Raw genomic sequence first — 17,503 nt, forward strand, 5'->3', positions numbered from 1 at the left:
TTTCCAAGGAGCAGCTGGTAGATTCAAACTGCCCATCTTTTGGTTAGCAGCCAAGCTCTTAACCACTGCGCCACCAGCGTTTCCTGAGAAAGAAAAGAGTAAGGGAAATGCCCAGGAACAACCCAAAATTTCAAAACATACTGCTGCCACTCTTAATTTACAGTTTTTCTCTCTTCACTCCTACATTTACTGCCACCTCCAGTTTCCTGACTCCTTCCCCCATATGGCTCCAAAAGTATGCACTGTGAAATAAGCTTGTCCAAGTTAGAACAATGCATGTAAGGACAGTAAATAAGCTCTGTACGGATATGCAAGACTTCCTCCTCTTTGTAGTGTCCTGAAATGAATGAACTCTGTGATATATGCTTTAGATATCTTTCTTTGTAGGAGTTTGGCCTCTCTTGCCTTTCCCTCTAAAGACAGGCTTCATTTTCTTAAATTTTGCATGCTAATGTCCACAACCTTATTTATTAGTTTGAAATTTTCACAAATTCTCACTTGGCAGCGATACTCATACTTGCTCCACCATCTCGACTTTGGCATTGCCAAGTGTAATCCGTCTAGACATTGCATTAAAAAATAACTATCGCTGGAAGAGGCCTGCAAGTCTGGCACACGATTCCATCTATCTATGGATACTTCCAGGAGATTAAAGTCCTCCTGGCACGCAGGAATTTTGTCCCAGAAGACCTACCCTCACTCCCCTCAAGCCAGCATTATGTAAAGGATAAGAGAGCATGGAATTCGGTCAATACAGAGAGTGGATTGTGCATATTAAATGCCAGCTCATTTATAACCCAGGAAGGGGGACGACAGAGGGCTGCAGTTTGGGAACGTAAAAATAACTCCGCACTTGTTCTGGGGACGATCATACGTTCCGAACCTCCAGCCCTGGGAGATAAAAGCGGCTCCTTCTGCCCGCCTTGGACTCTGGCGCGCGCGCGGTGGGATCACAGGGCGATGCAATCGCTTGCAGCGGCTGCCCCGGGGAACTTGCGTCTGTGTTGAGACTTCCAGTCTGTTATCCCCGTGCCTTCAACCATCTCGTCGCCACTCGTCAGGCGTAGTCAGCAGGAATTCCCGAGCCACCACGGTGCTGCGTTTCTCAGGCAGCCGTCTCCCATCTTCCACACACTCAAAGCCTAAAGATCCCTTTGGCTTAGGATCCCTCCAGAGCGTCGCGGCCCCGCGCCGAAGCCGGGGCCACGCCCCCCGTCCTGCGGCCGCACGGGAAGTGTAGTGCACGCCCCGCGCCCCTGCGCGGCGGAGGCGGGCCCGCGGACTACAACTCCCGACAGGACGTGCGCGCGGCGCCTGCGCCCGGGGGCTGCCGGGGAGGGAGGTGTAGGCAGGAGCTGTGGACGCATCGCTGGCCGGCTGAGGTGGCAGAGGCTGTGGCGGCGACATGGACAACGCAGGGAAGGAGCGTGAAGCCGTGCAGCTGATGGCGGAGGCCGAGAAGCGAGTCAAAGCCTCCCACTCCTTCCTGCGAGGGCTGTTTGGGTGAGCTCCGGTCCGCGCTCGCCCTGAGGGCGTCTCCGTCCCGACGCCCTCGCCCTGCGGCTTTCCCGGGGCCCCCCCGATCCTCAGGCCCCCAGACCTCCCTGAGGCCCCCCCAGACCTCCCTGAGGACACCCAGATCTCCCTGAGGACCGCCAGATCGCCCCCAGGCCCCGCAGACCTCCCTGAGGGCCCCCCGGCCCCCCAGACCTCCCTGAGGGCCCCCAGGCCCCCCAGACCTCCCTGAGGACCCCCGGATCTCCCTGAGGGCCCCCAGACCTCCCTGAGAATCCCCAGACCTCCCTGAGGACTCCCAGATCTCTCTGAGGGCCCCCAGATCCCCCCAGGCCCCCCAGACCTCCCCGAGGACCCCCGGATCTCCTTGAGGGCCCCCAGACCTCCCTGAGAACCCCCGGATCTCCCTGAGAGCCCCCAGACCTCCCTGAGGACCCCCAGGTCCCCCAGGCCCCCCAGATCTCCTTGAGGGCCCCCAGATCTCCCTGAGGACCCCCAGATCTCTTTGAGGGCCCCCAGATCCCCCTAGGCCCCGCAGACCTCCCTGAGGGCCCCCAGACCTCCCTGAGGACCCCCGGATCTCCCTGAGGGCCCCCAGACCTCCCTGAGGACCCCCAGATCCCCCCAGGCCCCCCAGATCTCCTTGAGGGCCCCCAGACCTCCCTGAGGGCCCCCGGGAACCTCCAGAGCTCCTCATGGGCCCTAAGATACCCCGCGCCTTCTAGAGCCCCCCTAGCGTCCCCCACGTCCCTCCGGGTCGGGCGTGAGCCCCACGTTGAGGTGCCTCGGTGAGCTGCGGGGAGCTGGAGCCGACTACCCCCGGAGGCCCGCGCCCGGAGGTTGGGGCCGCTCACCTCTAGCCCGGCCAGGCGCGGGGTAGACGCGGAACCTGCAGTTGTGCAACAGACCAAGGCGTTTTCTCAGACAGGGCCTCCTGCTTGGTCAACGATAACGCAGCCTGTGTATAAGTTTGGGGATCGTGTTAATTTCCCCTAATTCTTCCATGGTGCCCTAGGGAAGGTTTAAATTCGGCACCTCTCAGCTAACAGTCGGCAATGACAGCTCTTTGTAGAAGTCCGGCTGTTAGTTATGTGAATGATTCAGCTGTTTAGGGTGAGAGAGGCGGAAATTAAGTGTTTTGCTTTTTTCTTCTTGAAAGTGAAAATACTGACACGAAGAGCAGATTTTTATTCCTGAGAAGAACCAGTGGTACATATTTAATTACTGAATTACCGGGCACAATTTTATTTCTCTACAATTCAGGTTGTAATCTTAGTTCAGAAAATATACGTATTGGGCCCTTGTTTTGCCACTTTAATTCTTTTGACTCTAAAGTCTAATACCTTACTGTATTACTGGAATACACCTCCAGGAAATGCTTAGTTTCATGAAGCACACGGTAGTGCAAATGCAAAGGTGCACAAAGATGAGGGTCCCTGTCCACAAGAGCCTCTCAGTTACAGGGCATTTATTCCAGCTGGTTTCTAAATGTCTCATGTGATGTGTAGTTCAAAAATATAATGGCAAATTATAAATTTTGTTTCTCCTTTAAATGTTAGGACAAAACATATTGAACGTTGCCAAACAGTAGCTTTCTCTGATTCACAAAACATTTAGAGTTTATTCAGATGAATTTTAACATCACAGCACCTCATACCAGGAGGTGATCTTAATGTTTACAATGTATCTCAATTCGGAGTGTGCTTCCCTGGGAAAGAATCTGTAATTGGTGGAGAAAGGACATACCTGATGGTTGTCTCAGGCCAGCACTCCTTTTTGTAAAGAGGTATGGTGTTGTGAAACAAGGCTAGGTCCTGAGCCAGTAATACTGACTAAAAGGATTTTTGAAAAGCCTTTTCCTTTTAAAGAAACATCTCTTTTCTTCATTGACTGTTGGTCACCTGTTGACAGTGAGGCTTTACAAGAAGACTTTCATCTCCACTGTTCACAATAAGTTTGCTCCAGAGTTCGTGCATCATAGGTTTAACCTACCTTTGTGTCCCAGAGCAAGTTACTGAGCCTCTCTTTCCCACAGTCTCTTTTATAAATTGGGAATAGTAATATTAACATCTCACAGTTTCTGAGGATTCTTTGAGGTAATGTGTGTAGAACATTTAGAGCCATAGCTGTTGGGGATGAGGATTATGAAAATATTATCATCAACATCACCAGTCACAATTATTTATCTAGGAAACAGTGCCAGACAGATAGTTTTTTGCAGGATTTCACAGCCAAAGACCTTTTGGACTGGGTAATTGGTCTTTTAATGAAATAAAATATCTGAAAGCAGTTTGTAAGCATAAGTGTTAAAGTACAATAAATAATTATGTAAACAATGAGGACTGTGTTATTTCTAGTACTACTTGGGCCCAGGAACTCTTGGGGAAGGAAGAGTACTCGAGTTCTGTGAGTTTTACTAGTAAACTTATTTGAAGCCAAAAACCAGTCCTAGCTTCACTGTCAGATACAATGGGACGTCTAAAATTTTATATCAGTGTTAGATGTTTAGAATCCTAAGTTACATCTAGCATCGCTTGCACCTGTCATCACCATTCTAGGCATTAGTATGTGTTACTCCACCTCCCCCCTTTCTTAACTATAGAACTTCCCATTTTTCTTATTAATGGTCAACATGTTATCCTTTTTCAAATCACCCTGTAGTCCATTTCCATGTCAGACTCCTGAATTGATTGGCTTTTAAAATACAGACATTGAATGCATTGCGTGTCATCCAAGCCCACATATTTAAGAGCTGATCAGCTAGTGCGTCAAAGGAGACAGCGATACTGTTTTAAGGATGTGGCGGCCATTAAAAGGTACTCAGCATATTGCAGATATTTCTCATCACAGACTCCTTCTAATACCCTAATTGCAAGCTAAAGCCTATTATGAGTTCATCTCCTGCTTCATTTATCCACCACCCACGCCACTTTTGTTGTAATCCCGTCTCATCAGTACTGTTCCATAGTTCTGTTGTTGTTGATTTCAGTGAAATTAGATGAAAGTACGCGTTGTGTATTCATGACAAAGAGTCAGTCAAATATTTCTGCCGCATGTAAAGCATAAGTCCCATGCCCTGTCTGCTTGATATGCAGGGTGTCAGTATTCCTTCCCTGCAACCCACCTGCAGGAAAATTGCTAAAGAAGGATGCAAACATTGCGCTGTTAGTGGTATTCTATTTTTGTGTTTGCTGGTTAAATAGTGATGTGTTCTTGTAGCTGTGGAATTAAAGTAAAGCTTAACTCTTTCTGAAGGGTAAAAGTATACTACGTAAGGGTATACCTAAGGAGTAATGTCATTTAGGTTGTTGCCATGAATGAGCTATAGAATTTCAGTTAATTTCCAGTTCTGGTTTAGAATCTTCATGAGTTGCTGGTGTGATCTTAAAATGAGCTGGGTCAGACAGTATGAGAGCTTTGAATCTCCATGTTGTTGCCAGCAAACCACAGGTTGCAGATAACCTACGCAGTGCACTTCAAAGAATTGCTATCTGCCTTTGCTTTGGAATGTTTCCCAATATTAAAGCTACAAAAGAGCCATAAATCTGACAGTGTCAATGTAAATCTAATGAAAGGCACTATAGGGTTATCTTGAAATAACCTTGAATCGGTAATTTATTAGCCATTTGTGACAATTGGGAATACAGCCCTGTGCTGTATGATGTCTGTTTGGGCAAAGTCCAACTGCACGTTCATCAGTGGTCCCTTAAGGCTATAATAGAAGTCAGAAATCCTTATGGGAGAACGGGACTTAGTGGGTGTTACCAGACATAGTAGATGCAACATCCAGATACACTAGCTTAAATACAATACTGTGCACAGTATCTTGACTGTTTATTCAGTACACGTACACTACAGTATCCCATATAGCTTTGATGTGTGTCTAAAAGTAGTGCCCGCTTGTGATTATGAACCATTAAAAATTACACTGAATTTTTAATAGGCTTTACGAAGGTTGGTTCATAACTACAGATTGTACATAAGTCAGACATTTGTAACCTGGAGACTGCCGGTATATACGTAGTATGCACTCACACAACATCCACATAACATAATGCCCTATTTCACAGAACATATCGTGGACGTTAAGTGACGTGTAACTGTATTCCATATCACAGAACATATCATGGACGTTAAGTGACGTGTAACTGTATTCCGTATCACAGAACATATCGTGGACATTAAGTGACATGTAACTGTATCCCATATCACAGAACATATCGTGGACATTAAATGACGTGTAACTGTATTCCATAACCATGGTAGGCTTATCCATATTTTTCACTCAGCTTTGTTTTGACAAAGATTTAAGTTTTAAAATTTTGCCAAAATATGGTATGGCCATGTGATAGTGTAAAGCATTTCAGTCTTCCCTAGTTACAGTTGATTTTCAAATGCAGATTGGGTTAAAAAAAAACAATCATTAAGCTCAGATTTACTTACAGAGACAGGTGGTATAGTATAAGAAATATATGTATTTTCTATATAATTATATAAGAAAAAGTATATATTGTTTATTTAAAAAAAAAAAAATTGCCGTTGAGTTGATTTTGACTCATAGCGACAGTATAGGACAGAGTAAAACTGCCCCCTGGGGTTTCCAAGGAGCCCCTGGTGGATTTAACTGCCAGCCTTTTGGTCAGCAGACGAATGCTTAACCACTGTGCCACCGGGACTACATATTGTTTATATATATATATATGTGTGTATGTATATAACATGTGTTATATAAGAAAAATGTATTCTTATACATGGCAAGGTGAAATATGGGCTTAGCTCTCTCATTTACTAGTGTGGTGAACCTGGCCGAGTAAATCCTACCTGGAGCTTCCTTTTTTGTTTTAGCTTTCAAATGGACAGAGGGACAGAGTCTACTTTTTAGGATTGTTGTAAAGATTGCATGAGGTGTCAGAACACTTATTAGGCTACACAGAGCTATATTACTGTTAATTATAAACATTTTGTTTGGTAATTTTAGTGTCAAGTTACAGTTTGGATATCAAATGATAAACTATTACCAGACTGGCCATTTTCTGTTCAGAATTTTACAGTTTTCACAGTGTATCCTCTCATTCTTGTGAGCCCTGTGAGGTGCAGACTTGCTTTGAAGAGGGAGAGAGAACCCAGTGGTGGCCTGTAGCTTTAGAATGTAAGCTCCTTGGGAGTCTATTGTTTTATTGCCCAGCACCTCACCCAGCACATGGCGCTTGGTGGAGAAGAAATGAATGTATACAAATGCTGATTTTTTGGGGGGGGAGGGGGTCTAATTTTCAAGAACAAAAATGTACAAAGTGAAGGAGTATTCATGTTACTTTCTTCTGTGCCTTACTTAAATATTTGTTTATTATAAAACACAGCTGCACATGGTAGAAAAATGCAAGGAGTGCAGAGGGGTTTCAAATGAAAAGTAAAATTCTCCCTGAGTCTTCCCTCTCCTAAATATCACTCCCCAGAAGTAAGCATTTTTTATTGTTTCTTTTGAGTTCTTCTGATGGTTACATTCATAATTCTGAATAACTTTAGAATACTTCCCCTTCCTGATTTGTTAATTTTAGACAGCGTCTTAGTCTCCTAAGGCTGCCATAACAAAATAACACAAAGTAGGTGGCTTTAAAGAACAGAAGTTTATTTTCTAACAGTTTTGGACACCAGAAGGCCCAGCCATGTCCCAGCCCTGTCGATTCCTCCTGTGAGCCTCTCTCCTAGTTTCTTTTGACTGCTGGCAATTCTTGGCATTCGTTTGCTGCTTACAGACATACTTGCCTCTGTCCTCACATGGCCTCTCCCCAGGTACCCATCTTTGTGTCTATACTCCCCTACCCCAGGTACCCGTCTCTGTGTCTATACTCCCCTACCCCAGGTACCTGTCTCTGTGTCTATACTCCCCTACCCCAGGTACCTGTCTCTGTGTCTATACTCCCCTACCCCAGGTACCTGTCTCTGTGTCTACACTCCCCTATATAAGGTACCTCAGAAGGGATTAGGTTTAGGACCCACCCTTCTCTGGTATGGACTCACTAACATACCAAAAGAAAACTCTGTTTCCAATCAGGCTCTCATTCCCAGGTACAGGGGTTAGAACTTAATATGTTTTGGGGGAACACAATTCAGTCTACAACAGACGATATCAATTGATTGTGCTAAAAAATGATGAGGAATTTTGCGTAGCTTAAATGGCATTGTTTCTCCTCTGACCCTAAAGTTGTTTAAGTATTTTGTTCCAGGTTGAAGGGCCTTTTTTATATGTCATTATCGTTTTCCAGTTTTATTTCATTTTGATCAGAGCTTATTGAGGCTTTTTTTTGCCACCTAATGTATGGTGGGCATTCATAAGTGATCCATGAACACTTGGGGAGGCGGTGTGTTTTCTTTCTTTTTTTGTTATAATTTAGATGAAGGTTTACAGAACGAACTGCCTTCTCATGAAATGGTTAGTACACATATTGTTTTATGACATTAACAGCCCCATGACATGTTAGCACTCTCCTGTCTCGACCTTGGGTTCCCTATTACCAGTTTACCTGTCCCTTCCTGCCTGCTGGTCCTTGCCCCTGGGCTGCTGTGCCCCTTTAGTCTCATTTTGTTTTATGGGCCTGTATAGTCTTTGGCTGAAGGGTAAACTTCAGGAGTAACTTCATTACTGAGCCAAAAGGGTGTCCAGGGGCCACAGTCTTGGGGTTTCTCCAGTCTTTGTCAGGCCAGTAAGTCTGGTCTTTTTTTGTGAGTTAGAATTTTGTTCTACATTTTTCTCCAACTCTGTCTGGGACCCTCTATTGTGATCCCTGTCAGAGCAGTCAGTGGTGGTAGCTGGATACCATCTAGTTGTACTGAATCAGTCTGGTGGAGGCCGTAGTAGATGTGGTCTATTAGTCCTTTGGACTAATCTTTCCCTTGTGTCTTTAGTTTTCTTCATTCTTTCTTGCTCCCGAGGGGGGTGAGACCAGTGGGGTATCTTAGATGGCTGCTTACAGGCTCTTAAGACCCCAGATGCTACTCAGATGATGTATTTTCTGTTATCAGCGTATGTGATTTGATTGAGATCCCCAAGATCTTGTAGGAGCTCTGGTGGTAAAGTGGTTAAGCTCTCAGCTGCTAAGTAAAAGGTTGACATTTCGAACCCACCAGTTCTCTGTGGGGAAAGATGTGGTGTCTGCTTCTGTAAAGATGGCAGCCTTACCTGTGGGGACCGTGGTCTCGGGGAAGATCTAGCTCAACTGGCGTAACAGAGTTTATGAAGAAAATGTTCTACACTCTGTTTGGTGAGTAGCATCTGGGGCCTTAAATGGGAAACTAGTTTGTTCTGTAATCCTTCATCCACAGTACAATTTAAAAAAAAAAAAAAGATTACAGCTTTGGAAAGCATATGGGAGAGTTCTACTCTGTCCTCTGGGATCCCTGTGAGTCAGAATTGACTCGATGGCACACAACAAGATCTGCTTTTGATTATGTTGTCTAGGTTTTTTATGTCTGTTTAACCTGCTTTGGACTGAAAGGGATGTGCCAATGTCTCCTGTTATTAGTGTTATTTCTGTTTTTCTTCTCTTGCATCTCTCATAGTTTCTGCTTTATAAATGCTGCTGTGTTTCGGTACATAGATATTCACAACGAATACAGTTATGAATTGCGTCTTTAGCGTTATGAAATGAGCTTCTTTATCTCATTTAATGCTTTTGAACCTAAATTGCACCTTGTCTGATATCAGAATAGTAATTCCTGCTTTCTTATTGCTTGCATTTGCATGCATTAGGACTGTATTATACAAGAGGAGTTGCCGTATGACTTCGGCTGCCCAGCTCTGGGAAGAGTGTGCTGCCCCTCCCCACCTGTTGGCCTTGTGACTAGCTCTGGCTGATGGAGTATGAGTGAACTTGATGCATGCTGTATCTGAGCAAATGCTGCAGGGGTCATTCCATGCTTCTGCCAGTTGTTTTCCTCTCTGCCATAAGAAGTATACTTGCAGATAGGGGCTGCGTTTCAAGAATAAAGAAGGAAGACACATGGAGAAGAACTAGCAGAGCCACAACCAACCTGTAATTAAGGTAAAATGAGCCAGAGAGAAACCTTTGGGAGATTTTGGGGCTATCTATTATTGCAACAGATCTAACAAAAGCTGGTTGATTATATTTGGTATACCTTTGACTCCCCCACGCGTCTCTTGGTTGTTGTACTCTAGGGGCTTGCGTGTTGCTGTGACGCTGGAAGCTATGCCGCCAGTATTCAAATACCAGCAGGGTCACCCATGGAGGACAGGTTTCAGCTGAGCTTCCAGACTAAGAGAGACTAGGAAGAAGGATTTGGCGGTCCACTTCTGAAAAGATTTAGCCAGTAAAAACCTCATGCGTGAGTAGCAGTAGAGTACTGTATGATACAGTGCTGGAAGATGAGCGCCTCAGGTTGGAAGGCTGTAGCAGTGGGCTCAAGCATAGCAGTAATTGTGAGGATGGCACAGGACCTGGCAGTGTTTCATTCTGTTGTACACAGGGTCACTGTGAGTCGGAACCACCTCGATGGCACCTGACAACAGCGTACCTTTGACCATCTCTAAGTCTTTCTGAATAGCTTTATTTCAGTTGTGCTTTTCGTATTGAGCATAGAGCTGGGTTTTGTTTTGTGAGCAAATCTGAAAATCTTTTGTAACCCTTTTACTGTTACTGATATTACTGGTTTTTAACTCTGTTGTGTTACTTTATATTTACTGTGTGTTGTTTTATTTGCCATGTTTTTTTCATATGAAGGTTTGTTTTTGTTCTTTGGGTTACTTTTATATATATCTTTTTTAATACTCTTACCTTCTTTTCCTTACTTAGAACCAAAACCAGACCAGTTACTATTGAGTTGATTCTGACTTGTGGTAACCCCGTTTGGTTCAGGGTAGAACTGTGCACCACAGAGTTTTCAATGGCTGTGGTCTTTAAGAAATAGATCGCCAAACCCTTCTCCAAAGGCATCTCTGGGTGGAGTTGAACCACCAGCCTTTCAGTTAGTAGCTGAGCACTTAACCATTTGCATCACCCAGGGACTCCTTTCCTTTCCTCAACATCTATTATTTCGTTTGCTTTGAAAAACCCTTATTATATACCTAGTCTGTGGGCATATTTTACTCCCTCCCTCCCCTTTTCTCCATTGTTCTTTGAGTTTCTTTTAGTTATTTCTACTTTGTCAGAACATACGATATTTCTATATTGTTCTTCCACCTTTGTCCTCTCTTTTTTCATCTTAAATCTATAATAAAGCATATTCAGTACCACCACCAGTCTTTTTTCCGATGTTCTCTAGTCATCTTTTAGTTGGAAGTTCGTATAGTATCCCTGAAGCTCTTCTTACTTGTTTAAAAGTGCTTGTCTTAGGTACCTAGTGCTGCTGTAACAGAAATACCACAGTTCAGGAGGCTGGAAGTCCAGTTCAGGGTGTGGCTCAGGGGGACATCTTTTCTTGTTGGTAGCCCTGTAAGTTCCTTGGCGTTCTGTAGTGTCTGTCGTCCCCCGTGTGTGTCTTTCTGTCTGTTCTGCTCTTGTGACTCAGAAGTGATTAGGTTTAGGATCCACCTACTCTGGTAACAGGAGCCCTGGTGGCACAGTGGTTAAAGTACTTGGCTGTGAACTGAAAGGTCAGCAGTATGAACCCACCAGCTGCTCAGTGGGAGAAAAATGTGGCAGTCTGCTTCTGTAAGATTTACAGCATTGGAAACCCAGGTCTTTTAGATCTATTCTCAGCATTTCCTCACTCAGAGTGGAACTTTTTATTGCTATGGTGTTATTGTCTTTTACCTGCCATTGCTTGGACCGGGCTGCACTCTCATCTTTTGTCTGCTCTGTACCCCCTGATCCATTCCAGCATGAGCTCTGTTGCTGACTCAGCTAGTTTTGGATTTTTATTTTCCCAATTATATTTAAATTGAAGTTTGTTGTATCCTGTCTTCTACTTTTGCTGTAGGCACAGATTATGAGTGGTGATATTTGTTCCTTGTTTATCTGTATGGTTTTGGGAGGATGTGTGGAGAATTAGTATTTAGACAGCCTTCATTATCCTATAGGAACCAGAAGTCTCATCAGTGTTTTTTTTTTTTTAATTTATTTGAATTTGTTGAGAATATACACAGCAGAACATATACCAATTCAACAATTGCTACAGGTACAATTCAGTGATATTGGTCACATTTTTCAAGTTCTGCAGCCATTCTCACCCTTTTCAAAATTGTTCACCATTAGCATAAATACACTGCCCCCTGAGTTCCCTCTCTAATCTTTCCCGTTGCTGTTGTCAGTTTGATCTCATATAGGCAGTTCTTAAAAGAGCACAGTTCTCAAGACGGACATTCTTTACTAGTTCAAGCTAAACTATTTTGCTTTAAGAAGACTTAGGGAGGTAGTTCTCGTTTAAGCTTTAAATATTATTTCAGGGCAATAGTTCCAGGGGTTCATCCAGCCTCCATGGCTCCAGAAAGTCTGAGTTCCATGCGAATTTTAAATTCTGTTCTGCATTTTCCTCCTTTTGATCTGGATTCTTCTATAGACATTTTGACCAGAATGTTTGGTAATGGTAGCTGGGCACCATCCAGTTCTGTCCTCGTGGCGCAAAGGATTCAGTTTTCACGGAGGCAATTAGCAACACATTCCATTTCCTCCGCCCATTCCTGACTTTCCTTCTTCCTCCTTTGCTCCAGGCAAAGAGAGACCAATTGGATGGTCTCTTAACCTCGGATGGGGGCTTAACGAGCTTTTAAGACCCAAGGCACAACGCAGTGTAACTAGGTGGTAGGACAGAAGCACTAAACACGACATCAGGCCAATTAACTGGAATGTCGCATGAAACCATGACCCTAAACCTTCAAACTAAGGAGCCAAATCCCATGAGGTGTTTTGATGTACATGAGCAGCCTCAGCAGCTGGTCTTTGTTGTTGTCATTTTTGTAAATACGTCTGTCACATAACTCTGCCAGTTCAACTTTTTACAAGTATACAACTTACTGACATCAATTATATTAATTGGCTGTGTCGTAGATATTTTATAAAGATTTCAGTTTAGCTTAAAAATGGAATTTTTGTCAAGATTGAAATTCAATTTAAAAACTATTCTTGGCAAGTCGTGTTGTGTATAAAGGTCATTTCTGAGATTATTCAATAATTACTATTCTTGGCTTTCTTATGTATTTTAGTATCTTTGTGTTGTTTTATTAATGGGTCTAGCCCATACATATTTCCCCTGTATTAGAAAGGCTATTCTCCATATCAAGTTGAGGCATTGGGACATAACTACCAAAATAAAGATCACTCAGCTTTCCTTGATGTACTTCTCATAAACTTCATTTATGGAAATTAAGTTTAAGCACAGATACTTTGGTCAGACGATCCTTAAAAAATGTCTCATGTGGTTTTCTGTTTCTGAGGATATATATATATATATATTTTTTTTTTTTTTAAATAAACAGAACTAAAGTGAGAAGTTATCAGAAAATTGAATCATTGCCGAATTGATTGACAAACTTCTCTTATCGAAGAGTCTAAGTTGGAGTGCTGGGACGGTATTTGCTCTGTATAATGCTGGCTAGTTTTGGTGTGATTTTATCTTCCAAGATGAGGAAATGAGGCTCAGCGAGAGAGTCCTGCTGTTCTAACCCAGTGCCGTCGAGTCGATTCCGACTCATAGCGACCCTAAAGGACAGAGTAGAACTGCCCGATAGAGTTTCCAAGGAGCACCTGGAGGATTCGAACTGCCGACCTCTTGGTTAGCAGCTGTAGCACTTAACTGCTACGCCACCAGGGTTTCCACTGGTAGGTAACACACAGCTAATTCGTAGGTAGTCTGACTCCAAAGCCCACATCCTTTTCACTGCACCTTGTACTTCTGTATTGCCGTTTTGTGAAAAAACACAGGAACTTATAAATGCTGCCTCAATCTAGTGCCTGTAGGCTTTTGGTGAAAGAATTCAAATTAGAATTCTGACCAGTATCTCTCACCTGCCTTTCTCTACAGTGTCTCCCGTTTGGTCTCTGTATCTCTCCTGCCTCGGATTTCCTTCCTGCATCGACATGAAAGAAATTGAACTATTTGTAAATATAATTACACCCAGAAATAAAGTATTCTTGGAAGAGTTAAGTTTATCTAGGGAAACCCCAAGTTTTTAGAAATCTGCAGAGATTACGGAAAAGAAATATCAGATGAAAATAAATTCCATATTGTTGTTAGGTGCCCTGAAGTCAGTTCTGACTCATAGCAACCCTTTCCACAACAGAACGAAACACTGCCTGGTCCTGTGCCATGCCCACAATTGCTACCATGCTTGAGCCCATTGTTGCAGCCACTGTGTCGATCCATCTCCTTGAGGTTCTTCCTCTTTTTCACTGACCTGCTTTACCAAGCATGATGTCCCTCTCCAGGGACTGATCCCTCCTAATAACATGTCCAAAGTATATGAGACACAGCCTTGCTAACCTTGCTTGTAAAGAGCATTCTGGTCGTACTTCTAAGATTTGTTCATTCTTTTTGCAATCCATTGCATATTCAATATTCTTCACCAACACCACAGTCGAAAAACGCCAAATCTTCTTTGTCTTCCTTATTCATAGTCCAGCTTTCACATGCATATGAGGTGATTGAAAACACAAGGCTTGTGTCAGGCACACTTTAGTCCTCAAGGTGACATCTTTGCCTTTCAGCACTTCAGAGAGGCCTTTTGTAGCAGATTGGCCCAATGCAATGCATCTTTCGAGATTTCTTGACTGCTGCTTCCGTGGGTGTTGATTGAGGATCCAAGTAAAATGAAATCCTTGACACCCTCAATCTTTTGTCTGTTTATTACGATGTTGCTTATTGGTCCAGTTGTGAGGATTTTTGTTTCCTTTATGTTGAGGTGCAGTCCATACTGAAGGCTGTGGTCTTTGATCTTCATTAGTAAGTGCTTCAAGTCCTCTTCACTTTCAGCAAGCAAGGTTGTGTCATCTGCATAACACAGGTTGTTAATGAGTTTTCCTCTAATCCCGATGCCCCGTTCTTCTTCATATTAGTCCAGCTTCTCAGATTATTTGCTCAGCATACAGATGGAATAGGTCTGGTGGAAAAATACAACCCTGACATACACCTTTTCTGACTTTAAACCATGCAGTATCCCCTTGTTATGTTCCAATGATTGCCTCTTGATCCATGTACAGATTCCTCTTGAGCACAATTAAGTGTTCCAGAATTCCCATTCTTCGAAATGCTATCCACAATTTGTTATGATCCACACAGTTGAATGCCTTAGCATAGTCAATAAAACACAGGTAAACATCTTTCTGGTATTTTCTGCTGTCACCCAGGATCCGTCAGACATCAGCAATGATATCCTGGTTCTGCGTCCTCTTTTAAATCTGGCTTGAATTTGTGGCGGTACCCTGTCGATATACTATTCCAGCTGCTTTTGAATGATCTTCAGCAAAGTTTTGCTTGTGTATCTTATTAATGATACTGTTTGATAATTTCCACATTCGGTGGGATCGTGTTTCTTGGGAATAGGTATAAATATGGATCTCTTCCAGTCGGTTGCCCAGGTAGCTGTTTTCCACATTTCTTGGCATGGACGAATGAGCACTTCCAGCGCTGTATTGGTATGTTGAAACATCGCAAGTGGTATTCTGTCAATTCCCAGAGCCTTGTTTTTCACTAATGCCTTCAGTGCAGCTTGGACTTCTTTTTCAGTACCATCAGTTCCTGGTCATATGTTACCTCTTGAAATGGTTGAATGTCGACCAATTCTTTTTAGTATAGTGACTCTGTATATTCATTCCATCTTCTTTTGATGCTTTCTGCATCGTTTTAATATTTTCCCCGTAGAATCCTTCAGTATTGCAACTCGAGGCTTGAATTTTTTGTTCAGTTCTTTCAGCTTGAGAAATGCTGAGCATGTTCTTCCCTTTTGGTTTTCCATCTTCAGGTCTTTGCACATGCCATTATAATACTTTGTCTTCTCCAGCCGCTCTCTGAAATTCGTTCAGCTCTTTCCACTTCGTCATTTTTTCCTTTTGCTTTAGCTTCTTGACATTCAAGAGCAAGCTTCAGAGTCTCTTCTGACATCCATTTAGGTCTTTTCTTTCTCTCCTGTCTTTTTAATGCTCTCTTGCTTTCTTCATGTATGATGTCCTTCATGTCATTCCACAACTTGTCTGGTCTTTGGTATTCAGCGTGTCAAATCAATTCTTGCTTGAGATGGTCTCTAAATTCAGGTGTGATATACTCAAGGTATGGCTCTTGTGGACTTGTTCTGATTTTCTTCAGTTTCAACTTGAACTTGCATATGTGTAATTGGTGGTTTGATCACAGTCGTCGAACCCTGAACTTGTTCTGACTGATGATATTGAGCTTTTCCATCGTCTCTTTCCACAGATGTAGCCACTTTGATTTCTGTGTGTTCCATCTGGTGGGGTCCATGTGTATAGTCACCATTTATGTTGGTGAAAAAAAGATATTTGCAATGAAGAAGTCATTGGTCTTACAAAATTCAATCATACGATCTCCGGCATTGTTTCTGTCAACAAGTCCATATTTACCAACTACCGATCCTTCTCCTTTGTTTCCTACTTTTACATTCCAATCCCCAGCAATTATCAGTGCATCCCGTTTGCACATTCGATCAATTTCAGACTGCAGAAGTTGGTAAAAATCTTCAGTTTCTTCATCTTTGGCCTTAGTGGTTGGTGAGTAAATTTGAATAACAGTTTTATTAACTGGTCTTCCTTGTAGGTGTGTGGATATTACTATATCACTGACAGTGTTGTACTTAAGGATAGATCTTCAAATGTTCTTTTTGACAATGAATGCAACGCTAATCCTCTTCAAGTTTTCTTTCCCGGCATAGTAGACCATAATGATTGCCTGATTCAAAATGACCAATACCAGTCCATTTCAGCTCACTAATGCCTAGGATATCGATGTTTATGCATTCCATTTCACTTTCGACGATATCTAATTTTCCTAGATTCATATTTCGTACATTCCAGGTTGCGATTATTAATGGGTGTTTGCAGCTATTTCTTCTCATTTTAAGTTGTGCCACGTCAGCAGATGAAGGTCCTGCAAGCTTGACTCCATCCACGTTATTAAATTTGACTCTACTTTGAGGAGGCAGCTCTTCCCCAGTGGTATTTTGAGTGCGTTCCAACCTGAAGGGTTCATCTTCTGGCACTATATGAGTGTTCTGCTGCTATTCATAAGGTTTTCACTGGCTAATTCTTTTCAGAAGCAGACCGTCAGGTCCTTTTTCCTAGTCTCTTAGTCTGGAAACTCAGCCGAAACCAGTCCGCCATGAGTGACCCTGCTGGTATTTGAATACCGGTAGCATAGCTTTCAGCGTCATAACAACAGATAAACCCCCAAAGTGCGACAAACTGGCAGAAGTGTGGGGAAATTGCATGTAGAGGGTAAGTAACGTTATCACAAAAGAATTCTATGTGTGGCAGAGGTGTTCTTAAAAGGATTCTGAATTTTCCTCTCCTTTTCTGTCATAAATCCAAATGTGTATGTCCACTTAAAGATACTAAAGTTCTAAATTACAATAATGTCCTGGGCAAGCAACACAAGGCTGTGGGCTAGCACATGGCACTCAGTTTGAGACTCACAGACCTGGGTGTGTGGGAGAGATATGGGGTGGGACAACAGTTTTAGAAAATGATAAATCATAAACATATGATTCTTATCCAGAGATTCCTTGATCAGAGGACGTTGTCGATGTAGTTGTTCCTCTCTTTCCCTCTTTGGGCAATCTGGATGAATTGGTACCCATCTGGAAACAACTTTCTAGCATGTATTGTGTGCCACCCGGGAGACAGACTTGATTCCTGTAAGGAGCTTAAAATCTAAATGAGACAAAACACACATAGGAAATGCAGTAGAACGCAGTCAGTGTTGTTTCTTCCATTTGTTCAAGGAAGGACTTTGATGTAGTATGTGGCTCTTACCTGTGGTGTTTTATGGTGGGCCCACAATCAAACTTTAAGGCTTTAGAGAGAACCTAATT

The 17,503-nt window shown here is 43.1% G+C and overlaps 1 protein-coding gene across 6 annotated transcripts in view; it reads left to right on the forward strand.

The window, feature by feature from the left end:
• Positions 1–1,328: 1,328 nt before the first annotated feature.
• The window catches only part of NAPB (NSF attachment protein beta), a 79,489-nt gene continuing 63,314 nt past the window's right edge, over positions 1,329–17,503 (forward strand). For 3 of the 6 annotated variants that reach the window (XM_064275709.1, XM_064275710.1, XM_064275712.1), the window contains exon 1: positions 1,329–1,503. In XM_064275709.1, coding sequence (XP_064131779.1) covers positions 1,406–1,503 — 98 coding nt within the window. In that variant the 5' untranslated portion in view covers positions 1,329–1,405. The other 3 variants (XM_064275711.1, XM_064275713.1, XM_023549960.2) reach the window with 2 other exon arrangements.

This window comes from Loxodonta africana, chromosome 24 (assembly GCF_030014295.1).
Source record: "Loxodonta africana isolate mLoxAfr1 chromosome 24, mLoxAfr1.hap2, whole genome shotgun sequence".
NCBI classification, from domain to species: domain Eukaryota; kingdom Metazoa; phylum Chordata; class Mammalia; order Proboscidea; family Elephantidae; genus Loxodonta; species Loxodonta africana.